General features: G+C 42.2%; 3 protein-coding genes across 3 annotated transcripts; all 3 read left to right on the plus strand.

Moving 5' to 3' along the window:
- Positions 1–253: 253 nt before the first annotated feature.
- On the plus strand, positions 254–4,068 carry sumo3a (small ubiquitin like modifier 3a). The gene is made up of 4 exons (XM_079174841.1): positions 254–389; positions 1,190–1,318; positions 1,471–1,542; positions 1,769–4,068. Exons 1-4 carry the CDS (start codon positions 369–371, stop codon positions 1,829–1,831), a joined length of 285 nt encoding a protein of 94 aa, XP_079030967.1. The 5' UTR covers positions 254–368; the 3' UTR covers positions 1,832–4,068.
- A 2,192-nt stretch (positions 4,069–6,260) lies between these two features.
- LOC306707563 (thrombospondin-type laminin G domain and EAR repeat-containing protein-like) lies at positions 6,261–13,537 on the plus strand. Its single transcript, XM_079175071.1, has 13 exons — positions 6,261–6,530; positions 8,304–8,527; positions 9,105–9,478; positions 9,877–9,967; positions 10,089–10,245; positions 10,371–10,502; positions 10,591–10,661; positions 10,838–10,996; positions 11,072–11,273; positions 11,386–11,618; positions 12,264–12,442; positions 12,580–12,681; positions 12,918–13,537. Exons 1-13 carry the CDS (start codon positions 6,434–6,436, stop codon positions 13,069–13,071), a joined length of 2,175 nt encoding a protein of 724 aa, XP_079031197.1. The 5' UTR covers positions 6,261–6,433; the 3' UTR covers positions 13,072–13,537.
- A 722-nt stretch (positions 13,538–14,259) lies between these two features.
- usp40 (ubiquitin specific peptidase 40) lies at positions 14,260–24,906 on the plus strand. Its single transcript, XM_079174033.1, has 31 exons — positions 14,260–14,954; positions 15,065–15,132; positions 15,228–15,341; positions 15,859–16,023; positions 16,176–16,322; positions 16,552–16,695; positions 16,791–16,919; positions 17,081–17,197; positions 17,308–17,415; positions 17,541–17,741; positions 17,909–18,047; positions 18,231–18,312; positions 18,498–18,669; positions 18,766–18,850; positions 18,941–19,011; positions 19,122–19,531; positions 19,624–19,783; positions 19,895–19,955; positions 20,206–20,259; positions 20,501–20,589; positions 20,780–20,866; positions 20,953–20,989; positions 21,173–21,237; positions 21,320–21,394; positions 21,489–21,698; positions 21,936–22,054; positions 22,177–22,242; positions 22,352–22,562; positions 22,674–22,769; positions 22,858–22,952; positions 23,212–24,906. The coding sequence occupies exons 1-31, from the start codon at positions 14,756–14,758 to the stop codon at positions 23,318–23,320; spliced, it is 3,885 nt and encodes a 1,294-aa protein (XP_079030159.1). The 5' UTR covers positions 14,260–14,755; the 3' UTR covers positions 23,321–24,906.
- The last annotated feature ends 1,769 nt before the right edge of the window (positions 24,907–26,675 follow it).

The raw sequence follows: 26,675 nt of genomic DNA on the forward strand, positions 1-26,675 counted from the left end.
TGCATGTTTGGATTTTATTTCATGACTTAATTCAAGGTTATTTATGTATTTAAGTGTTTTTACACATAATTTACCACAAACGCATGCCGAAGTACGAGTGTTTAGAGGTGTTGAAACAATACTAACCATCATAGGTTATTCTGTCCGCGTGCTCGAGTATTTTGCATAGGTGCGCGCCCCCGTTTCCGCGCTCCCGCGGTTTGGTCGTCACGTGGTCCCCACCAGAGCCAATCGTGTGTGTGTAACTTCGGTCCAAAGCGCGTACCCGTCAGCGGAGGAAAGGAGAGGACAGAAGGCGGCAGAAAGACAAATACTGCCCAATTAACCGATTATCCTGAAAACACACACACACACGAAATACAGCCAAGATGTCAGAGGAAAAGCCAAAGGTAAGATAACGGTTTAGGGAGCTGTAGATTTGAAGAGATGGCTGAGTCGAGCTCCTGCCAAACCGTTTCTCAGATGTGCAATCTAAAATGGCCTGGTTTGCACGTTTCTCTGAATCGGCGCAGTGTTTGTTTCGCAAATGAATGAGTACCCGCACAGCCGTTTACATTTACCTGCGCTCACACAACACTCTGTTAGACAGTACGAGGAGATACTCTGTCCAGCTAACTAGAGTATCGAAGACTGCGAGCATAAATGACAATCACACCATGATTGTCATTTGCGGATTTTTTTTTTTCTTTGTCAAAACGGCACCACGTTATGTCCGCAACGCTACAAATGCCGCAACTGCAACGGCGACAAAAGAGCGCCAATAGGAGGAGACGAACGCATATAAAACAATCAAAGTAGCCGTTCTTTTGTGGCCGTTTCTAACGTGGCTGCGCTGGTTTTTCGCCTCCGCACAACAAAACAAAAGCGTTAGCATCGTTAGCCGGTAGCTAAACTCAGCAGTGGTCTTAAAGGGCTGGAGCTAATCATGCTAATGTTAGCATCTGTGACTAAAGCAATGTACCCGGCATGCATTACTCTGTTTAATGAGTTTGGTTTGGTTAAAATATCCACAAACAAGTGGATTCCTTCACCACACACACTGTCTTTTTAAAGTTACAGGCTCGCAGCCTGAAGTCTGGTAACAGCTAAGTTACTACTTGGCTGTCTAATAGTGCTCTTGTATCTGTGACTGTTGTATAAGCTCCTGACTGTTTGGTATCATTGTGTTCAACGTGCTTGTCTCTTGCAGGAGGGAGTAAAGACCGAGAACGATCACATCAACCTTAAGGTTGCAGGGCAAGATGGGTCGGTGGTCCAGTTCAAAATCAAAAGGCACACACCGCTCAGCAAGCTAATGAAGGCATACTGTGACCGACAGGTGAGCCGAAAGCCTAAATGACCGCTTTCCTCTCCGACAACATGCAATTATTTTGGTTTTGCTGTTACACCTCAGTCAGCGTCACCCTGACTTGCACACTTTACCTTGCGAAAACTTTCATTCACCTTTCATTTCATGTCTGTCTTCTGCAGGGCCTCGCAATACGGCAGATCAGGTTCAGGTTTGATGGCCAGCCTATCAATGAGACGGATACACCTGCACAGGTAAGATCGTATTCTCTATTCACCATTATATTCTCTTATATCTAGCCAGAAACAAGCTTTCTATGTGACGGTAACACATTAAAGAAGCCCGTATAGACACTTTCTTTTAACATTCAGCATCATTGTCTTAAATGAGAGTTTTATTCTTCCATCTCTGCATTATTCTACCCGTTCAGTTGTTGTTTACATCCACTAACTGGACTTTCTCTCCCTCTGCTTCTCTCAGCTGGAGATGGAGGATGAGGACACCATAGATGTTTTCCAGCAGCAGACAGGCGGGTACTGCTAAGCCCTCCCCCACCTCATTGACGGCCACCCTCAGACCACGACCTCAGCCACTTTCACTGTCCCTCCCCATCGCTCCTCTCAGCCTATGATGATTATTATTATTATTATCATTATTGTAATAATAATAATAATTACAATTTCTTCCGTTTCAAGATGTCTGTCATGGTTTTTCGTCAGGTGTGTGGGGGGAGGGGGCTCCTCAGCTGTTTATGTACCGTCTCAGCCAGGACTGAACTTTTGTGCGTGTCAACAGCCGATCGGGACAACATTTCCTTCAGGCAGCGCAGGCTGTGATTGGACCAACAGCACGTCGCAGCTGTTCCTGGTTTGTCAGCGCTTCTCATTCGCTCTCCAGTGAAAGCTTAGTATCCAGTAGTTTGTCGAGGTTTTCATCCATCGTGGTCAAACGCGAGGCTCTGCCAGTTTTGTGTCCGGGGTCACAGTCAGTGGGCATGAAAATGGTTTGAAGTGGAAGCACTATCTGAACTTAATACACACAGGCCGCCTTCCATTTCACTTATGTGTTTTCTGTCTGACCCGTGGCTCCTGCTCTTCTGTCAAAAAGGTATTTTAATTCTCTCTACATTTTAGGTGCTTTTGCTAAAGAGTTCTGCAATGCTTTTGTATTTTTTTGATTTTTCTTTTAACAATTAACAACCAGGGAGCTTGTTGGTTTTTTTTCCTGTACAGAAGTATCAGAGTGAGCGTTAGATAAAAGTTGGGTTGCTTGGACCAATACTCCAAAGACCGAACTTCTGTTTCATATTTGATGTACTTGGATCACTCTAAAAGCAAACTGCAAGGTCAAAACAGTCACATTTTAAAGGAGTTTGTATTCATTGATGTTATTTGCTTCCTTTTTGACTTCTACTAATTGAGAAAGGTTGTGGGTATCCGTGGTACAGACTTGTATTCGCTCATCCAGACTATTCCTATTCAGGGGAGGGGAATTTAATTTATCCGTTGAGATGGTAAGGGTCTGGCTGTGTAAGATAGTCTCTTGATGTACAATACATTTGTTTTCTGATGAAGCGGGCCAGTGGCCAGTCCTTTATGGTATTCTTACAAGTGGCTCTGCTTGTGGGTTTTACATTTTGGAGAGTTAAAGTAGTGGGTGGGCTGTGGGCGGGACTGTTTTGGGGTCAGCTGTCTCATCTCTGTATTGTCCTTGCGAATGTAAGCTGATGGGACAACTGATCCTACATGTGTTTTGAAGAGGAGCTGATGTCCAACAAAAGTCAGTATGTTTATGTTAACACGTTTTGAAGACACTTTTCACTGCTCCGTCAACTGCCGAGCTGTTTCCTTGTGTGCACAAGGCAGAGGTTTTTGGGCCTTTTGTTCAAAAGCCTGACTGCAGTGCTGGTAAACGGGGAGATCCCAAGTGGTGACGAGTGTCTTCAATATTTTACAGTTCAGACTAGGATGCATGCAGTTTGTTGCATATCGGGAGGGCAGGGAGGATAACCAATGGAGTTGGGAGAATAGCGTCCTGTACCCACAGGGCCCCGTTCTTTGTACGTAGATAACAGTTGGCTTCATTTGATTGACGGCCAGACATGAGCTTGGATTTTTCACTTCAGTCAGGATGTCCTGCTGCTAAAGTAAGTAGTCGTTGCGCTCAAATCCTGCAACGGTGCAACTTCATTCAGAGTGAGTTGGATCATGACAACAATAAAGCAGTCTTACATACAAAGGTACAACAAAATAATACCAATGCAATTTTACAGGATGAATCAAACCTTTTTTTTTTGGTGAACTGTGAGCTTTTCCCAAATCAATATTCAACATAAATGTTACAAAAATAATTTACTGTACTCCCACCTGCTGAAATATTCCACTCTGGCCCCAATAAATATCAAATTACATGCAAGGACTCCCCATATCTCATCATCGTCATTAACATCAAGCATGAGGCCAAATGGTTTCACAGACGTGCTAAACCTGTGAGTGATCCCTCTGAAAGACATTTCTCTGCACAAGCCAGTCACAAGTAACGACCCTGGTTTTAGCTTTCCAGTCTCGCAAAATAAGAGCACAGATATCAAGACAGCCTTCCACATGCATTTGAACCACAGCTTGACCGAGATCTTTTGAGCTGGCTAACATACGAGCTAAGCCATGTAATGTACGAAGAACGGGGCCCACGTCTTGTCATGTTATTTGTTTCTCTACTGATTTGTACATTATTTGTGGTCTTTTACTACTGTATACAATAAATATAGTTTGGTACTCAGATTTGTTGTTGCGAGCATCATTCATTTGTATTTGTGTATCCAAAATTTGGTCAAGAATTTAAATGTTTATTATAATCCTTTACAACTATCCGCATTGAAAAAAGGTTAATTGATGGCTCTTAATTGCCCGTGGTCGTCTGTCCTTATGAGTCAGTCCTGCGGTGTACAGGGTGAACCTTGCCTTTGCCCATTGTCAGCTGGGATTGGCTCCATCAAGCTTACAATAACTGCCACTTGATGTGCTTAGAGTACATGAAATATTAATTTATTACTTAGAAGCCTTTGCTAATTTTTCTGGAAGAGATTCCTGGCCCTCTTCAACCGAACCTGCCATAACGGGAAATGTCTGTCATTGAATTATATATGGTTGCTGTGTGATATATAGTTTTATATTTTAAATTTAGGTTTTTGAAGAGGTTGCATGTTCAAAATGCAATTAAATGCTTAATGTAATAATGCCCACAATAATAATTTAAAAGGCGGAAATGTATTTTGTATGTGGTTGAAGACACGTTGATTCACCGTTCAGAATTTCAATGTTGATTTCTAACTTTTTGCAGACTTTGGAAAGCCCCATTTATAGACACCTTTTTATTTTCAGTACTCCTTGTCGTCCATTATGCAAGACACAGTTTTAATTCCCACTGAGGCCCTGTCTGCTAAACATGTATGCCCAAGTACTGAAGAAAATAGACAGCTAGGTGGTGCCAGTTAACTACGATAGTCTCATGTGTTTGTCTAGCTTGGGTTATCCTCCACATAACACACTTGTACACAAATACAAAAGTGATAAAAGAATTCTGCATAGAATTGAATGACACTGGATCAAAACCAAAGTTAGAACTACATATTTCCAAAGGGCCCTGAAATGCAAATGTAATGTAGACGTCACCTTGAGAGACAAAGGATCACTACATTGAAAGAAGCAAGCTAAAAAAATATTTTATTATATTAAGTCTGATAATTATCTAAAATCACTTCCAGGAAATCCTGAATTAGAATCTTAAATCTCATCTGACACGCTGACTGATTGGTTACATTCAGCACAACTGGAACAGTGATAAGACTGATGGCAGCAGTTGGTTAGTCAAACTAGGAATAAGGAAGAGTTTACGCACGAGTGGACATCTACATTCACTTCATCTGCATCTCACAGGTCCTTCTGAAACTCCATGCCTGGAAGGAAGAAAGATTAACGAATGGATAGAGGACGAAGAGTAAGGCAGAGTTTCTATCTTGCATCCTGATCTGTGTGCAGTCTATGCTTTTAATGTGGGCGAGAGGAAGAGAGGCTAAGAGTATTTGCCTTGTAAATGTGCCAGTCGGAGGATCAGAGGATTCAGAGAGATCTGAAACGACCCGGTATGCCGGCGTCTATCAAAACACAGTCTGATTATTTCCAACAAACCAGAGTCACATATACTTAGAAGTGGTATTAAATTGTTGGGTGACCATGTATAGGCAAAACTTTATATTCAAAAGCCATCTCCTGCTATTTAGCCATTGTGCCAAATCGACCCTGTTACTACTTTGCCGTTGCAGTGTTTCCTAATGTCACTGCCCTGGGACTTCATTACTCTTTCAACTAGTGATATTTGCAGAACATCCTTTTTTGATACTTTAATATCACAGCTGGGTTCATGCACATACCACGGTTTCTCAGGTAATAAACTACGGGATAACAGCTAATATGATAATAGCTCCGCTCTTATCCATCTATCCATTAGTGGACCAAAGGTCACATATGTTCTGTTGTTGCTTTTAGGATGACTTTTAATTACATTTTGTCTGCTAAGGCCTCTCTTATGTCGTGAATGTCTGGAGGAATCTGTCTTTTGAGAGATTATTTTTCCTATATTATTACATTAAAATAGTCTGCTTGTGTGTCACTCAGTATGTGAGCACACTAACACACACACACACACACACACACACACACACACACACACACACCGACTACAAGTGTAGCAGCTCACCCCTCTGGCAGGTCTGTGTCATCAGAGGCGGTTGAGGGAGGATGAGTGACACGCTGGTTGGTGATTTGCATGGCTCTGGTGTTTAAAAGGAGCTGCAGGTGCAGGATTCTCCACACAGATGAATGGATTCCTCCTCGAAGCACAGAGGAAGCCCAGCTCTAGGTCTTCTCTTCTTCTGTTTGTGAATCTTAGGTAGCCAGTATAGCCTTTGATAACTTTAAACAGAATTTGTTGACTGGACATTTTTCTTTGGATCGAAAAAAAATACTCACTTGGATCAATATGAAGAAAACACGTCTGTCTGGTTTGTATCGTCACTTAAGATAGAGAGAAAAGGAGCAACACACAGAAATATGGAGACATTTGTACCAGCTGGCAACTGAACCAAACATGCTTTTTGTGATGACATCGCTCATATTCGTGCACCTCCTGCTGCTGGGGTTAAGGGCCATTGACACCACCGCAGACACATGGAGACGCTGCACAGGTATCTTACCCTTTTATTCTATTTTGCCTCTTTCAACCTCAACTTTCGTCTCTATTACTTCAGCTCACTTAAACAGATCTGATGTTCAGTTAACGATTATTCAGTGGATGGTTTACGGTTTCATCTAAAAACCTGGGAAACCCCTCCAGCTAAAATTCTTTTGGATAATTCCAACTGTCTGTGTCTGCTTACAGTTCAGTGGGAGTGTTTGTGTGTGCAGTATTGCGTGCAATATTAACTTAAATTGATATCCACAAACAAGTACAGACATTGGATGTGGTTAGGATTCCACAATACACATCAGCATATCAGGATGAACAGGGTGTATGTTTATAAGATGTCTCATCAATTTCAGAGCAATTCTCTTGTTATTCCCGCTGTTCAAAGAGCCTCTTTCTTTATACAACACCTCCTAAAATCTCCTTTAGCCACCCAGGGTTCTTTCTCACACATCAGGGAGTCCAGCATGCCATGTCATTAATTGATTTATTAGTTTATAGCAGGTATTCTCAAACTTTTTAAGGCGTGTCCCCTTAGAAGCAAAGCTATGACTGCTTTTTGTTTCAAATGGTATTTATTAACCTATGAGCAGTAAAAGTACTAATACCAGACTGTAAAAGTACTGTTACTTTAGTAAAAGTTTCTACATGGCTACTACTACTACATGGTTACTATGGCACGGTGTCGGCAACTGCCGCAGCCAGGTTGTCCGTTCGTATGTCCGGTCCATTCTCGTGAACGCAATATCTCAGCAACACCTGGAGGGAATTTCTTCAGATTGGGCACAAGCATCTACGTGGACTCAACGAGGAACTGATTAGAATTTTGAGGTCAAAGGTCAAGGTTTTTGTGACCACACGTACGTCCCATTCTTGTGAATGCAATATCTCAAGAATGCCTTGAGGAATTTCTTCAAATTCGGCACAAACGTGGACTCATGGTTGAACTGATTTGGTGGTCAAAGGTCACTGTGACTTCACAAAACACAGTTTTTGCCATAACTCATATGCTAATTAAGACAATTTCACACAAATGTCTAACAGGATGAAGTAATTAAGTGATAACATTTTGGACGGACATAGATGTAAACTGCAACATCACTGGTCGGCAGAGGCATACAACCGCAAAGCAACAAATCTATTTTTTTGTTCTGAATTAATCTGCAGATTATTTTCTTAAATAATCGGTTGTTTGGATTGTGAAAATTCAGTAGATGGTGAGAAATGTTTGTCATAATCCGGCAGAGCCCAAAGTGAAACCTTCACAATTATTGTCATTTAAAGGATTTTGCATGGAACAGATTGATGATATATTTAACTGACTATTTCAGCTTTACTTGTATATTCTATTGGCATCATATTATATAATCTTTACGTTTTGTATGCAAACATCTTGATTTGTAAAGTAACTAAGCTATCAAATAAATGTAGTTGATAAAAAGTACAATATTTCCCTCTGAAATGTATTAGAGTGAAAGTATGAAGTACAGCATGAAAAGAAAATACTCAAATAAGAAGTACTTTGTACATAAATACAGTACTTGAGTAAATACACAAACATTCCACCAATTCCTATGAGAAAATGTCCCACTAACTTTAAATACTTTTTAGAAACTTGCAGAAACATCTGACAAATTCAAATTTGTTGCTATCCCTTTAATCTCAGGGCTCCTTTAGAGAGAAACAACTGGTTAATAGTATAGGATATTCTGCATTTAAAGGCTAAAGCAGTAAAGCAATCTTCCTGACCTCTTTATTTGCTTATTGTCTCCAGATTTAATCCCTCTGGATCTTCTGTCTTTTGTCCTCGAGAGGGACCCCTCCAAACTCATAGCAGGGGTGCACATGAAGCAGGCTGGAGGGGTGAGGGGTGTGCATTTCTCAAGCCCTCATACCTCGATGAGCTTTCCCTCCTCCCAGCTGCTGGTGGACTGTGACCTGTTCCCCAAAGAATTCTCCATTGTTGTGACACTAAAAGTCACTAGCATTGCCCCCAAGGTGAGCTTCCAAGTTTGTCGGTTAATACCAGTGGTGGAAGAAGTACTCCGATTCTTTACTGAAGTGAAAGTACCATACCGGAGTGAGAAAATACTTACAAATAAAAGTCCTGCATTCAAAATTGTATTTAAAGGAAAAGTACAGTATGGCTACGGAAGGAATCTCAACTAAATGTACTTAAAACATCTATTAAAAGTGCTCATTACAGAGCAAAGTATATTTCTGGGATTTGTTTTATTTACTATCTAACAATGCACTTTAGTTTTTAAAACTTGTTGAAAGTTTTTTAAATTCTGAGTAGTAATGTAGAAGCAGTAGCGGTGTAAAAAGTACAAAATCTCCCTCTAAAATGTAATAAAGCAGTATAGTAAAAAGTAACATGTTGAAATATGTTAGTAAATTATAAGTAAGAGTTGCAACTAACACTATTGTTTTATTATTGATTAATCTGTGGACTATTTTCTCGATTAATCGATTTATTGTTGCAGCTCTGCAGTACTTGAGTAAATACACTTTGTTACTTTCCACCCCTGCTGAATACAGTTTGTCTGAATGTTTTTCGCCTTTTACCTTCCAGAGAAATGAATACATCTTTTCCTTGATGGCGCCAAGGCAAGTAGAGAAAAGAGGAGTGGGGGAGGAGGAAGAGGAGAACGATAAAGGGTACATTTTGGAAAAGAATAAAGAGAGGACTGTCAGTGAAGAAGAACGACATGGAGAAAGAGAGAAGAAGAGGCGAGTCAAGAGTAATGAAGAACATCGACGGGTCATCCTGGGACTGAGGTTCTCCAAGAAACGTCTGCACTTTCTTTTTAGAGGTCCCGGGGGAGTCGTAGAGCGCTGGGTGTTTCAAGGCGCCAGACTGGATGACAACCAGTGGCACACTCTGGTTTTAGGTGTTGGTAGTCATCATGTCAGGCTCATAGTGGACTGCAGCATACCCCTGGAAATGTAAGTTCATGTTTTTATTCTTGTTCGTCTCTGTCTTCTGTTCACTGTCTGTCTCCTACCATCCTCTCTTCCTGTTGCCTCTGAATTCCCTTGAGCGATAGTAGATCCTTCACCACAATACAATGGCCCTGTTCCAATCTGCTCACACCCTGCAGCCGTATCACAGTGGCATGACAGTATGTGATAGATGGTGTTTTAGTGGAAACTGCCTCTGGCGCACAGAAGCTGAGACATATCAGCTCCCGTACGGTGCCTATAAAATACGATTCCTGTCTCAGTCCTACAAAAAGAAGAATGGAAGAGACTACTTTAATTACAGTGTCTTCAAGTTATATTCAAAGAGCAAAAACAACTTACTCCAGCTATTAGAAATAATGATGTATTTTTATGGCAAACAGTGTTCCCTCCAGGCCTTTCCCCGCAGATCTCAACATTCAGGGGTCGAAATTCCACATTGGCAGTCGGGGTAGATGGAAAGGCTTGTATTCAGTAAGACTTATATTTCCTTATCACTAACTTTCATGATAGACAAGCTGCTAAACCATACGGTTAATATGTTTTCTCTAAAACAGTCACCTCTTTTGATTCTTATCTGCTGCCCCATGCACAGGGTTTGTTGCGCCAGCTGGTTTTGGTGCCAGGTTCGGATGCCACCCATCAGATTTGCCCCTCTTCGAACCCCCAGCTAGCAGTTCTGTCAGTACCACCACTTCTCTTAGACCTGCCTGTCACGGGGAGGGAGGTTCATGACCATGTGACTTCCTATGGTAACTTGCAGACATAATCTACAATACTTTTCACACTGTACGATGAAAGCCATGACATATATGTTTTCCTGCTTCCTTGCAACTGATTGTCTGCTTGTCTCTGTGTTTTGATCATGAACTCTCAGAAACAGAGGAGCGAGTGTCAGTGGGGTTGGAGCGGTCATGCTCAGGGCTGTTACAAGGCCAGATGTGGTTCAATCCGCTCAAGAAAGGCCTCTACCTCTGCGACGGGACGGTGTGGGTCACCGTGCTGGAGGGTGAGAATCCAACATCCAAACATCCGCTCGCGAGCAAGTTTTTATTCAGTTTAAAATTGAAGAAATTCTCATCTCCTTATCGACTCAGATCATAAACGACTTGACTACGTGTTGGAACACCAGGTCCTCACCACCAGCTCAGAGACACATGATGTAGAGGTATCCTTCAGCTTTGTAAAATATTAATATTTACATATATTTGTTGTGTCCTTACTAGCATACTCACTGTACTTACACTTAAGAAAAACAAAGGCACAAGGGAAGGCAACATTTTTTGTCTTTTGCATCTATACAAAATTAGGTTTATTTAGCAGAATTTTTTCGTCAATCTTTAGGTGTTCCAGGTAGCTGGCATGGGTCTGATGGCTGCAATGGCTCATAGGTCAGCCTCTGGCTCAGCTGTGTATCTGTGGAGCCACACAGGTTTCCAGCTCTACCAGAACATCAGCACATATGGAGCTCTGGCTTGGAGGCACTTCCGCATGGGCAAGAAGGTATGACAGAAGAAGACGTGGGTTATGTAACATGGATCAAGCTGATATTCACGGTGTTTTGTTATTTTGATCTAGATATTTCTGGTGGTCTCTAACTCTGGCGGAGGGCCAGACAAGCGGACAGAATCAGAGACTGACACTTCTGTGATTTACAAGTGGAGCAAAAGAGGAAAACAGTTTGTGCAGTTCCAGACTCTGCAGACCCACTGTGCACGAGACTGGGAGGCCTTTAACATCAATCAACAAACCTATCTCGCTGTGGCCAACCACAGACAAGGTAAAAACGAAATATCCATGAAATGACTACTTGTTTACTTCCAGAAATCTTGGCATGACACTCACAAATTATCAAACTACCCTGTTTATCCTCTCTCTTTCTTGTCTTTCAGGGGATAATAATCACACTATAGACAGTGTGATATACAAATGGAACAGGTTAACAAAGTCTTTTGAGGCTCACCAGATGCTGTCCACCTCAGGGGCCTACGACTGGGAGTTCTTTACCGTGGGACCGTACCATTTCCTGGTGGTGGCTAATGCCTTTGATGGAGTGACCACCTCTGTAGACTCAGTCATTTATGTTTGGGTCAGAGGAAGCTTCCAGGTGTTTCAGACAATTAAGGTATGTGGTGAACATAAAACGACAAAAGAAATACAGAATTTGCCTTAAAAATGCCTGGTACCCTTACCACAATACGGGGTAAATTTTGAGTGTGGGGGTAAAGTAGACTTAATAGCACTTTAGTGTAGCATTTTGCTGCATGACTTCCATATACCCTTCATCTTCTCCCCAGCTGGGCTTTGATTTTCCTCTGATGAGATCTGTATCTTTGAGATAAGTATGAAAAACCGTCTTGTCTGAACGCACAGAAGTGAAGGGACCACAAACAGGGAGAGATAAAAGGGTAATGAAAGAGAGATGGGGAGCAAAGAACGGGCGTGTCCATGTGGCCACGGGGCCAGAAATAGACGTGTGCGGTTTGCCATGATTTGCTTGAGTGATAGCAGTGCTTTGGCATGTCGCTGATAGTGAATCATACAGCCACAATTGAGAAGAGAGTGTTGACACATTGATAGTCGCACAAGAAATCATGAGGAGAAGATTTAGGGGAACTCCACAGCTGGATGTGAGGCACCTTGGGGCAGGTGGAAATTAATCATGTAAAAGCATCCAGATATGAGTGAAATTATATCATTTTGGCATTTGTTTTACATGTATTACTGTCTCAGCTGTTTTTCTTTCGGCTTCTCTGTCTCTATGTTCTAGACGTTCTGCGCCACAGACTGGGAAATGTTTAAAATAGGAAGTAGAGTCTTCTTAGTTGTTGCCAATGGACACAGACTCCATCGCAATGGACCAAGTCAATATGCCATCAACTCCACCATCTACGAGCTGGACATGAATGGGCAGCTGTTTGTCCGCTTCCAGGATATTGTCACCTACAGGTACAGATATGCAAACACTTTGATGTGCCAGGTGTATGTACATACAGACAGATCATCAGAACATTTTCTAAGTAATAACCTGGTATTGCGTCCATTTCAACCTCTCGTCATCACCACATACATTCCCATCTCTCCAGTGCAGTGGACTGGGAGTTCTTCAGCCTCGGGGAGGAATATTTTCTGGTTGTTGCAAACTCCTTCAACGGGGAATCCTACTCTCTCAACAGCATTATTTACAGGTACTCAACTTGTCAGCAACACCCCTACAAGTGTGAAATGATGCATCCATTCTGATTGCCCTTTAATTTAGTGCTGTTGTAATGTAGATCTTTTTTCCTCCTGTGAGCCTATTGAAAGCCTAGCATTTTTGACATGTGACGATGTACAAGGAACGAGCTAATTCTGGGTCTAGAGCCTTTGTTAAGCAAATGCAAATACAGCTTTCATCTGATTCCTCTTCTCTGTTTGTTTTTAGGTGGCAGGGGTATGAAGGATTTGTTCCGGTTCATTGGCTCCCAACGATTGGGTGCAGTGACTGGGAGTTTTTTAGCTCTAAAGGAGAATCGTATCTGATCTACTCTAGTGCCAAAGCCCCTCTCTCCAAAGTGTTTAAGCTGAAAACACAGTAGGCAAAAAAACAAAACGAGAGTGTGCATGTAAACATGTTCACTCTGTTTAGGCTTGTGTCTGTGTGTTCCGTAAGAAAATGTTTGCAATGATATTTAAAATGTGAGTGTGTTTGTGCCTTCACAATACTGTGCCTGTTCTCAAGTTACATACAGCCAGGGCCGTAGCAATCATTAAGGTCACGATTGTGTTTCTGAGAAAAAATCTTTAAATATGAATGTTTTAGGCAAGAACTACTAAAATAAATTGGCGTATGTTGAAAGGATTTAGTATTTCTTCACAATAAGTATGGGTTATCTTAAAGCTTTTGAAAGGTGTTTAGGGAAACATGTAGGAAGACAAGAAATTACAGAAAATATGATTTAACAGTTAAATAAATTTGGTGACCGGCCCTGCATACATTTACCCCACAATATCAACAGTCAGCGCTAGGTTAGTTGATTTACCTAATTTTTACACAAATGTCTTTTATGGGAATATATCGTTCTATTTGTGTGCTTTGAGTAAAGTAAATAGAGAGTCAGCTTCTGTTAGATTTCTAACATTCTGTAAAAACATTTAATATTGATGATTATTAACATTAACATTAACTGGAATGTGTGTTCTCAAAAGATTGACTGATTGTTACATATTGTATGAGTTATATTTAAGATAATTATATTAAAATGATAATAAACCAGATTTAATATGTTTGAATGCAAGACAAGAGTTGTTTATGCAATGCAAAACCTTCAGCTGTTCATTTGGAGCATGTAAGGTGGCAAACTAGTAAATAATTTAGTGGCCAATCAAAATCCTGGTGAGGTGTTTGATTGGTATGCATGGCCATGGGCACATAACTGCCATCCTTAATAAACACTATCAATCGTAAATATTTATTGTTCCATGGTTTGCTACAGAATACTACAAGCCCCATAACTTCAAGACTAGACTTGTCGGAAATGTAGTTTTTATTGCTACAACACTTGTTGCTATGAAATTAAGATAAAGCTATTAACATATTTGTTGTATGACTGTGTCATAAAGAGGCAGTAAATTACAGGAATTTAAATAAGCATTACTAATGATGTTTATACTCATAGGCCAAGTAATAAAACTATCAACCGTTATTATTTTGAGTATGCGCGTTAGTGTAACACTACAAGTACCACAATGCACCGCTCCCTTTTCCGCAGAAAGAAACATGGCTGCCTACAGTTCACCGACGGTATTTCTATTTACGCCTTGTTTGTTATCTTTTTTAAGACGGACAGAGGAAGGAATAGCCAGTGTCAGAAGTCGTTAGAGTTTTGGTAACAAGACGCCATTTCCCCGTCGTGGTGACACTGACCGTTAACATTACCGACAGCCTGGTTTTGTGTCATTTCCGCCGAGCCGTCAAGCTGCTCCTCAGTGACGGGACTGCGATTGATTTGCAATTGCTATTGCGTTAAGCTAGCTAACGTTGAACTTGCTCGCCGACATAACTGGAAGTCCAACGCATACATGCTACATCCGGTAAAAGTCGCTATGTTTAGCCCCGTGAAGTCTTCTTATTTCAGAGTCAGCCCGGCCATTGTCAACAGAGAACTCGGCAAGACCAAGATGAGATAGCAAGAGGGCAAATCAGAGTGATAACACATGATTTACTACGTGGCATAGCTCGAGCAAAACTCAAGAGAAAACCGAGTAAATCACTCAAACAGCATGTTTGGGAATCTTTTCGCGGAGGAGGAGGAGGAGGAAGGCTTCTCTTTGACTTCCTCCAGGGGGAGAGTTGCGAAGGGGGGAGACGAGCCACCTCCGCCCCGAGGAAGAAGCAACCTGTGCGGCATAAAGAACCAAGGTGGGACCTGCTACCTCAACTCTCTGCTCCAGACGCTGCTGTTTACCCCAGAGTTCAGAGGTGAGGCCAGATCTGTTGACACATTTCTTTAGGAGAGCAGGTGCAGTACACAACCAGAGGACTATATAGTATGTACTGTAATATTGATTGTTTGCTGTGTGTCTCTACAGAGGAGCTGTTCAGTTTGGGAGCAGCGGAATTAGGATGTCTGGAAGACAAAGATGAACCAGGGGCCAAAGTAAGTTGCAAACTGCTTGTAGCTGTAACCAAAGCTGTAATGTCTTTGTGAAGTGTAAACAAATGTTTTGCTTCCCCCCCCCCCCCCCCCCCCAGGTCAGAGTGATCCCGCTGGAGTTACAGAAACTGTTTGCCAGTCTGCTGTTGGTGGACCAGCAGAGCGCCTCCACCGCCAACCTCACCAACAGTTTCGGCTGGAACAGCAGCGAGGTCTGTGTCCATTATCGTTGACCGTGGAGAGGAGCAAGAGAGGCTCGGGTTACACTTCTTATTTCACTGATTGATTTATCTTCCAGCCTGAAAGGCAGACCCACGACATTTGCCGCATGACATGCAAAACCACCTTTTCCAGGTCAAGACTGTCCACACAGTTATGTGCTTTAAACGGGATCTGCAGCTGATAGAAGGCTGATAACAGCTAGTAGAAAGTCTTGTATATTTCCGTGTTTCTCTTAAAACAGTGAAATAGATTGATTTCTTCAATAATAGTACAAAAGCGATCTATCAGGGTTCCCACGCGTCCTGGAAAACCTGGACAACAGACACGTTTTCCAACGAGAGAAAGGGTCAAATGTCCTGCAAAATGATTTCAACATTCTTGTATTTTTCTGGGAAACCTGTCTTTTTAAAAAGTGCAATATAGTATGTACTGTAATACTGTTGGTTCATATAATGGAACTGGGACTTTTGTCCCTAACTTAAACCTTCTTGTCTTTGTTTTTCTCAGGGAACAAATCAGCATGATGTGCAGGAGCTGAACAGGATTCTGTTCAGTGCGTTGGAGCACTCTCTTGTGGGCACCACTGGGAGTACATTTATCCACCAGCTGTATCACGGGACCATTGTCAACAGTATTGTCTGCAAGGAGTGTGGGAACGTCAGCCAGAGACAGGTGTGTCCACATGTACAGGGTTTCTCTGCCTCTTTGACGTGGCTCCATTTAGGAAGACTGATGTTATTTTGGTGGAATATATCTCACGACTGAATGCTAAGACAAAGATATCTTAATTCAGCGGTTGTGTGTTTTTTTTGGGCCTTCTTTAGGAGGACTTCCTGGACCTGACAGTGTGTGTTTGTGGCGTGTCTAGCCTGGAAGAGGCTTTGTGGAACATGTTTGTGGAGGAAGAGATGTTTGAGGGCAATAACCTGTACCGCTGTGCACAGTGCGACAGGCTGGTCACTGCTGCCAAGGTTAGTGCCAGCTTTCAGACTGTCAACACAATAACAACGGTTAAAATACAGCGAACCCGAAGAGATGTTAAACCTCTCCTTTCTCTTTTGATTAAGCCTTACATCAAACATTTGAGTAGAAAGGATTATTACAACTAAACATGTTAAAAGCTTCTTTGTATTGACATTTTGTTTCCTTGTTCACATAACAAATATAGCATTTTTGTACCGTTTCTCACCTTTTATTCAGTCTGCCAAGCTGAAGAAGCTTCCTCCATTCATGACCATGTCCCTGCTGAGATTCAGCTTTGACTTTGCCAAATGTGAGCGATACAAGGAGACGGGACGCTACAGTTTCCCCTTAACCATCAACCTACAGCCATTTTGTGACGAGGTACCCGACAGAGCTTACTCTCAACATCATCCAGGAAGGCTTTGATACACTACGTTGTCTTGATAAGTTAACTACTATGTCTTCCTCTCCTACAGACTGATGCAGAGGACTCTGATTACTGCTACGAGCTGTTCTCTGTGATCATCCATAAGGGAGGCTGCTATGGGGGCCATTACCATGTTTATATCAGGGACATTGACCAGCTTGGCCAATGGGAGCCACCGGTGAGAAAAGCAGACGAGTAAACAGGAGGATTAAAAAAAAAAAAAGGATTTAAGATTTTTACGACGTGCATTACTGTCAGCAATGTTAAAAAGTGATCACAACCTGCACACTTCTGAATGTGTGCATTAGGAAAGGCATCATGTCTGTGTTTGCTTGTCAGGAGGAGGAATGCAAACCCAAGACTCAGAAGAAAGTCACGGAGGAAGTCAAGCCAACGTGTGAGCCAGAGCTACAAGAAGACGACCCTTTGTCTGTCATCAGTGCTATCATTGCCCAGGTGAAGCGACCGCTTCCGTAGTCTGAGTTCTGTGTTCATAGTTTCTTCTTTGTTGACTCAGTAGGACAGCCAGTTAATTAATTAGGTGCTGTTCATATGTTGTCCACTAGGATCCATCAAAGAGTGTCCTGACAGACCAGTTGGGACAGAAACTCATGGATAAGATTGGTTCTTCCTGGAGCAAAAAGTTTAGAAAACACTATGGCCCCATAGGAAAGGTACGTTGTTTTTCTGATATTCTCATGTTTTCTTTAATGATTGCAGGTGTTCTTTGTCTCATACCAAAAAATTGTTTGTTTCCAGTGAATTTTCTTGACTTTTTTTTTTTCCTCTTCTGGTGTAGTTCCTGCAGTCTCACAATGATGCTTTCATGTTGGTGTCTAATGGTACTCGAGTGGCACTGAAGGCAAACCCGTCAAGCCCTGTGACCGAGCCCCCCGGCCCAGCAAAGCTGACGGCTAACTCTGATCCTTCAGCACCTTCAGACCCCAGAGCTGCTGAACAGCAGCCAGAACTAGACCCGAAGTCAGAGCCGGAACAAAAGGTATTAAAGCAAACAGTCACATTTTTCAAGAATTCCAGTTCTGAAATGACATTTTAATGGAAAAAAAATACACCGACTTAATTCAGTTTTATGTCTAGGTTCCTGGTGGACACTTCTTGTCATTACTTTGATGAGTGTTTCTCACAGTGTCTCTTCCCGTCTGTCAGCAGGGCAGCCACTGGTTTGATCTGAACGACTCCACGGTGACCTCCATCAGGGAGGCTGACCTAGAGAAGCAGTTCCAGGGCAAAGAGAGCGCATACATGCTGTTCTACAGAAAAACACAGCTGCACAGGCCCACTGAAGGTAATGGACCCCATTTTTATTGGAAGATAAGATCAAAGAAAGAGGAGTGGTGTGTGTGATTTTTGATTCAATGAAACAACAAATGTGTTCAACTTTAATTTAATTAATAGTTTTGACATCAAGTACACAGTATATGAAGTAAGTAGAGGACTAATATGTATCAATGTGTTTCTACATCTGCAGCTCTGAACAATCCCCAATATAAGATTCCTCTTAACCTCATCCAGATGGCTCAGGAAGAGAACATCAAAATGCAGAAAATGCGGTACAAACACATATTACACGATTATTACATAGGCAGGTTCTGACGGTTCTTGACTTACGAGTGAGACGTTTCAGTGGAAGCTAAAAAATACGTAATCTGTGAAGATCAAAACCCAGAAATTGAAGAAGGTTATATTAAAATAGTTTTCTCACGCAAATTATTATTCCCCATTGTTTCTCGTACAGCGAGGAGTTTGAAGCCACGAGTAACACCGTGGTGCTGCGTCTCCATCTGGCGCCCTCATACAAGCTAGAACATGGAGCACTGCAACCAATCAGCAAAGAGCAGAGTGGGAGCACCACTCTGAGTTTTGACCGCAGAAAGACTGTGGGAGATCTTCGACTGGATATTTATCAGGTAACTTCATTTCCAAAAAGACTCGCTGTTGCGTTTTTTTAAAATGCCGAAAAGAATGATGGAATAAGCTCATGTCTTGTGCATCGGTTTATATAGAAGCAGGAACTCTGGGAGGGGGATATGGCTCTGACTGTGGCCAGGAGTCTTCCTGCAGGTCTACACCTCTACAATACTTTAACCGGTGAGACACTGACATGCAAAAAAAACTTAAAGAAGGTAGAAGAAGTTTTGAGCGTTTGTAACGACATTCTGTGTGTGGTTGTCTTTGCAGACGACAGTGTCTCCCTGTATAGTGCAGGCATTTGTACGAACACTGACCTGTTTGTGTGGAACGGCAGAGAGGTGAGTACAACACATTCTCTGCGATCACAATATGTGTTTAGTAAGTGTAACCATGCTCACTTGACAAGATCCCGAGTGTCCGACTTGTGCACTGGTTTTTATCCCTTCAGGTGTGTGGAGCGACTGTCCTAACTGGAGCCGAGTGGGAGCCGGTGCTGCTGAATGTAGTCCGTCCCAGTTACGGGGAAGATGTGGATCAGGAGGAGGGGGATGGGTCAGAGTGTGAGGAGGGAAAAGGAGGTTTTGAAAATGGGGGGCCGGGGCTTAAAAGGGAGGCCAGAGGGTTTGCAGGTGCTTCGACTCTCGGGGAGGTGAGGGAGGCACTAGGGGAGCCGGAGGAGAGTCTGCTGTGCCAGGAGCATAAAGGAGGAAAGAAGGAAGAGCAGGGGACAGGAGAGGGAGGAGGGGCAAGTGGATGGAGGGTGTTCCCCCCCGATGACATGCAACGGACACTCAAGGAGCTGTCGCTGAAAGACGGAGATGCGCTGTTGGTGCTGGAGCCACAGTCCTTCGACAGCAGGTACAATCCTCGTGTGTGTTGGGGGGGTTGGGTGTGTGTGGTTGTTGTTGTCTTTCTGTGTGTTTTACTACTGTCCTCTTAACTTTGCTCAGCATGTTCGCTCTAAACGGAGACGTCGTCACTGTGACCACACCGTCGGACTGCCGCTGGCTGCAGGTGGAGTTTGGACCACATGAAGGGGAAGGAGGAAGAGGAGAGGGGGAGAAAGAAGAGGAGAGGAGGAAGATCAAAGTTCCAGCCACAGGAAATATGGTCATTACGTTTTTTATTTTTATTTATCTATCTGGTTGGACTCTTTATCGCTCCATTTAAGCACCTCTTCCTTCCAATAATGTAGTAGTTGAATGCATTTCTCTCTTACAGCTGCTGTGTGAGGTGAAACAGAGGGCCATAGAGGAGCTGCAGCTACAGGAGCAACTCACAGGCAAGATGCTCAGCGTTACATCACTCTATCTGGTTACCCCCCCCAGTAATTTTAACAGGGCTAATATAGATATTGATAAATTATAACTATATAATGTGCTTATGAATGCCTGCGAAAGGTTTCTTCAAGTAACATTTTTATCTACGCTACTGTTCAGGCAATCACCAGATTTGAGTTTGGATTCTTACATTGTTATCGAAGTATACATTAATACTTAAATGAGCTGTTGTTTTTTTCTCTCACTGACCAGGTGCACAGTACTGTCTGAGACATGTGGACTGCACAGGGAAACTCCTTCCTCCAGGTACCGTGTCGTTTGTTCCCTGAGGGTAGCAATGATTTTAATGGTGCAGATATCTAAGAGCTGGAAATTCCCCTCATTTTCACAAAATATTAAGACAGGCATTCCTTTACACTGCCCCTCATAAAATGTTTAAAAGGTGCTCCCCCCTGCTTGTAATTTTTCTTCTCATCATCTGTGTTTGAAGTTTGGAACACATTTACTAAGTGCTCTTATGTTTGTCTTACCCTGGTCTACCCGACAGTGTGTGAAGAGCTGAGTGTTCGGGATGCAGGGGTGCGACTCATGACCACATTGACTCTCTGTCCGGGAAATGCCCCCAAGGCATCACAGGTGTGTCTTTTTAATTTGAAACCTTCAATAAATCCTTTGTAACTTGCAGCTGCACAGGTGAATGTTACAGAAGCTTTAAGTACCAGTAAACCTATCCTAAAGTGTACAACGTAATGAGACAAAGAGTTACGAGCGTTTTTAAAGTGCTTGATTAATGTTTGTGATGTAAGATTTTCTCTTTGCTTTGCAGCTTTTCTTGCACTTCTCTGTGGGCTCAGCGCCCTCTGCTGGCGTGGAGATGGACATCATGGTGGAGAAAACATGTACCGTCAAAGAGGTGCAGAAACGTAATGTGTGTAACATTACGTGCTTACGTTACATGTATGTGTACTTTAACAAAATATTATCTTTTGCTATTTGCAGTGTCTAAAGGCAATGCTGGATGCTGTTGGACTTGATGGTAAAACGACATCAATACATTCAGTTATTTTGGACTGTATGTAACTTGCATGTAGATTTAGTGTTTGTGAATTGCTCTTCACCAAGGTTATCTCTGCTTTTGTAGAACTGTAATCAAACAGACATTTTGCTATTGTACTTTGGACGATCTGGTTATTAATGTCGTTGAAATGTGTGTTTGCAGGCACCTGTTGGCACTTAAGGAGGCTCGATTGGTGTGAGGAGGTTGGAGAGCCGATTATGGATGAGGTGAGTGGCAGATTGTAGTTTGCACAATATGTCATAATAAAACGGTGTTTGCTTCTTTCTAAAAACAACCTGTTTTCCTCAGGATGCTTCTCTGTCAGAGCTGAAGATAAACAATGGAGAGACATTAGTCGTCACAGAAGGACAACTTCCTCCGAAGGTACTAAAAATGTTTTCATTGTGTCTGGAGATTCATATATTATAACTTCACCTCTCTCTTTAGCCTTTTATTGTCTCTTTTGTTTTTCTGTCAGGGGTTTCTCAAGCTATCTGTGTGGCTGTGTCCGGATCCCAGTAACAAATCTGCAGTTTCCATGGATTTTAATCACACTGACAACGGCCACACGGATGTTGTGACCGCAGGTGACTCGCCTCCTCTGGGTCCCGGCAACATGGCGGACCTGAGAAGTGCAGGACAGGTGGAGATATCGGACGAGGCTACCCTGGAGGATCTCAAGACGCAGGTAGCGTATGAAGGTTACGTGTTTATTTAAAGCAGGAGGTGATGGTCGTTTATATCAGTGAGGTAATCCTCAAAGACCCCAAATGGGTTCTAGTGGATTTCAGTCCTCATTACTTGGGACCCAGAGAGACGCCTTTTTCCACTCCTACCCGTTAGTTATGAGGCCAGAAGATTGGTTACAGCTAAATTAACTAATTGCAAGTGACTCACTTTACATCATTGTCTGTTTCTTTGTCAGGTGTTGACACTGCCTGCCCTTCAGGATGTGTGTGCGCCAACCACTGCGTTCATGCGTGTGTGGCAGCTTGAGGGCCGGAGGCTGACACGTATCCTCCGAGGACAGCAGCTCACACTCAAGTAGAGACACTTTCCTGTCACAGCGTGGCCAACAGATTCTCTTAACTATCAACGAATGCAAAGTGTTGAGTCATCGCTTGTTTACGTGATCAACATTTTCTGTTTGGTTTCCTCCTGATCAGGAAATTGAAGCTGCCCAGTGGTACAGACCTCTGTGTGCAACAGCTACTAACAGAAGAAGATCTTGGGTAAAGTTTTCTGCTTTCTACATAATGTTATGGAGCGTCCTTTCTTTTCCAATGAGTACATTTCCCTTATTTCAAGGTTGGTTAAATAATTTTATGTTCTGTTCCTAAGTCCTAAAGATGTGATGCTGAGTGTTAGAATGGGAATCCCAGGGGAGAGGGGTTTCTACCCGCCAGAGGAGCTGGTTTGGGATGCAACCCGTGACTCTTCCCCGCGGTCTCTACGCACTTGTCTGGCTGCACACTACGGCCTCTCCCCTGATTCTCTGCTGTTGGCCAAACACCAGCCGGACAAACACGCCTGGGAGGAAATCTCAAACTGGGTGAGGAGAAGAAGAGAGTCATTTCTTAAGGAGGAACACGTTTTAGGTGTTTGGTGCGATCCGATTGTCAGTAAATAACATGTCTTATGCCTTTTTTTTTTTTACGTTCAGAGTCAGCAGGTTTCCAAAAAGAAAAAGAAGAGGAAGGCTGAATCACTACTGGGGGCACCGTTTCACCTCAAAGATGGCGACACAATCGGCATAAAGGTATTCATAAACCCCTGTTTGTTTTCAACAATGAGTCTGTTTGAAAAAAAACCCCCCACTGAATCCATTTTTTTCTATTTTTCCTCAGAATCTTTTGATTGATAACAACCGGGACTTCCTCACCGTGGAGGATGAGCAGGGCCAGCAGAGGCTCCGGGAGCAAGCAGAGCAACGCAGGAAAGGGTGAGACGTCTTTACTTTCACACATGCAGCCGCAGGGAGAATGATCCCAACAGTTGTGATTATGTCGACGTTATTTCTTGAACTGACTAGAGTGTACAGAAAACAATCTAACCTTTTTTATTCATTATTTGGCAATCATTGTGTCATTTTGCTGTAATACCACAGCACTGTGTCATTAATGATTATGCTTATTGTTGTCCAACTTGTATCCCAAATCCTTTTTGGTTTATTTTTTTTTTCTACCCTTGCTTCTTTTCAGAGGGCAGGCTGCAGGCTCTGAGGGTGTTGGACCACAGAAGAAGACTGGAACGACCAAATCCAGGAAACCAGAGGTAGCGCTATCGATCAACGTTGGGGTATTCAGATAGCACTCTGCTCCCGTGGGTGCATGGACAAATCAAACCTACCTATACAACTACACGCACTTACACACGGATGCCATGACGCAGTTGGGACAATCCACTTGACGTCAGTCGTATGCCATTTTCTTTTCTGTATTTCTCCACAAATCTTTCAAAACAGACTCAAACCTAATTCTTTTGTTGACAGGAAGAGAAGGAATTTCATTCTGGCAATTTGATTAGCTGTTTTTTAACAATTGACTGTAATTTGCATTATTTTGAAACAATATTACTGGATTTCTTGTAAGATGCCTCATGTTTGTCTTGCTTCCTCTCTCTACAACCACCACTCATGCCCTTTTATTAAATGAAATTGCAGTTTTATTATCCGAGAGAGATTTGATGAGAGTTTGACCATCAGGACATTTTTGCTGCATGGATCAGTAGCTAACAGAAGCAGAACAAACCGTTCGACTCTTAAGTGTTTTTGTGCTATTACAGGCTGGATGTATACTCATGCTTGTGTAAACTGGAGTTTCTTTCTCATTTACAGTTTTGTATAAACTATAGCAATCAGGATGATTGCAGACGTGTTGCCATCCGCTAGTGGCTCTAACATTTATACTTTAATACGTTTTTTCAGTACAGCAAGCGATTAGTTGAAGGAAATCAACCTCCATTAGTTCTTGTTTTGGCTCATAAGGTGTTTTAAGGGATGCTCATTTTTATCATGAACCTGTCACTGTGCGCCGAGAACAAAAACACGTTTATCTGCATCATGGGCTTGTTTTTAGGTTGATAAAAGAGAGGAGAGATAGGCCTTAATGTGGAGACGCCTCGGTGCAGCTCTGTCCTCCCTACCTCGCTCTCTCGCTCTCTCGTTCTACCTCTGCTGCCCCGTCTGTTGTCACCCCCAGGTTCATGCTGTAATTCATAATGACATTTTTTTTAACCTAAAGTACCCGCTCTGTTAGTTTACTACGGTTAAAAAATAAATAAAAGTATTTCAGTAACACAATCTGATCATTCCACTTAAAATGTGACATGAAACATCAAATGTAGATTGTATGCTTTTGTTTACTTCGACTCATATTCTATAAATGGTTAAATAACTCAACGTTTATCAGATCCACCCTCTTTATTGCTGACGATTAAAGCAGATCGCCTTCAATTTCACCTCCAATCTGTTCATTTCATATTAAAAGGAATAACCGTGTGGAGCCAAACATCATGTAACCATCTGTGATGACAGATGCTGTGAATCAATGATTTCTGCCTCTATTCTCTTTGATGATTTAAAGATCCCAGAGTTTTCATTGTGGAACATTTAATGTTTTATTTGCATGCACTATATGTGAACTTCAGGGAAGTTAAAAAGCGTTCTTATAGATCATTTATTTGAAGTGGGATATTTTTTCTGAATCTGATCTTTTTTTACTTTTTTTTTTAGCCTTGACCAGTGCTTTTGTTGACAATATATTCAACAATAGTAAGATTGAATTTTGTTTGTTTAGTAGTGTTCAATACATTTTTGGTGTTAATGATTCTACTGTATTATTACAGTAGACATCTGTTTGTATACTCTATCAACAATAAAGTTATCTGCTGATGAATCACTTTTTATACTGAATTGAGCCGCATGGCTGTATGAATGAATGAATGAATGAATGAATGAATGAATGTCTGTTCGGTACAGACGTTCATCGTTGCTTATCATAAATCCTAATGACTTTGGTGATCCTGATTTTCTTTATTTTTTCATTCAGCGCCACCATGTGTTTGAGGTATGCACTTTTTGTCATCATTTTGCTAAAAAAGAAATTCTTATGTAATTTTTAGAAATTTAGAGGAATACTAAATGATCCTTTTGGAAAAGGTGAAATTTCTTTTTTTTATTTAAACTAGGGAATCATAACTTTAGTAATTAACTTTTTCTCTAGCACCATTATCAGTTCTTAATATTATACACTTTTTCTAAGTAATGACATTCTTATTAACCTCAGCTTTATGTATTATGTATAATTAATTAACCCCCCTGTTACCTTAAAATGTACTAACATCTTTTATCCTTGGGGTCAATTTGACCCCAGCAATTTAAACCTCCAGAAAATGATTATAATTAAAATTGTTACCCAAGTTTATGTGTCAGGTAGTTTTACGTTTGTTGACCTAAATAGCCCTTTAAATAAAACGACCTATTTCTAAGTACATATTTTTGTTATCTATAACATTTGGAATGAAAAACAATTTTTGTTATCAAGAATAGTAACATGTATTATGTTCGGGGTCAATTTAACCCCAGGAAAAACAAACACAATTTCAAAAATGTAGAAGGATTTTATTTTTAAAACCGAGCATCTTTGTGCATGGTGCTCATCAGCAGGACATTTGTCCCTTTCTTGGGGCAATAGGAGACGACAGTGGCTCCGTCAGTGAAGGCAAACATTGAAGATGTTACCTTCCTGTTCTTCATCACAAGCAGCTCAGTGGGAAGCTCCGGCTTGTTTTTTCTCACTGTCCCCAACAATGGTAACCTTCCTTTTCAGGTGCTTCCCCAGGGGATTTACCAGTGTACACCTGCATATTCCAGGCATAGCTGGACTGTGCATCGCATGCTGCCCATATTTTGATACCGTATTTGGCCTGGTTTGCTCGGAATGTATTGTCTGAAGGGACAGCATCCACGAAATGCAACCAGACATTCATCCACAGTCACGTGGGGGCCTGGATTGTAAAGAAAGGGTGACCGCTGAACCCACTTTGTCCCATACATCCCGTATTGCTGCGAGTTTGTCACGCTCTCGTCGGCCCTGCCTTGTTTCTAGGCAAAGCGTATGACACGGGAGAAAACATGGAAGGTGTTTAGAGACATGGTGGCTGGAAATATTGCCCTTCCAGTGTCAGCAGCCCAAAGGCTCGCTGTTGCTTCGCCTTCTGACTTGTACACTCCTGCCAACATGAGCAACCCAATGTAGGCTTGCAAGTGGGTCACATCCAAGTCTTTCCAACTGTCCGCATACACGCGCCTCCCCTCTAAATTTGTTAGCAGAAAGAGAGAGAACACAGAGCACCAAGATAAATGGTTTAGAAGGCTGCTGTGCAAGCTTTTACAGCACTCACAGGCGGTCAGTCTCACAGTAGCCCCTCGCGCAGCATTCCCAGCTGCAGCCTGATCCCCCCCACCCCCCACCAAAACCAAATTGATTCAAATGTGTTACTTTGTAGATTATTCGATAATAGTGCAGGTGCAGGTGCAGATCTTGTGTCTGTGACAAGGCACCCTCTGACCTGTGGATGACCTTACATGTTTTATACATGCAGCTAAAACAGCCTGGGGTCAAATTGACCCCAAAGAACACCGATGTGTACAGCATGTGTACAG

The sequence above is a fragment of the Pholis gunnellus genome, assembly GCF_910591455.1.
Source record: "Pholis gunnellus genome assembly, chromosome: 15".
NCBI lineage: Eukaryota > Metazoa > Chordata > Actinopteri > Perciformes > Pholidae > Pholis > Pholis gunnellus.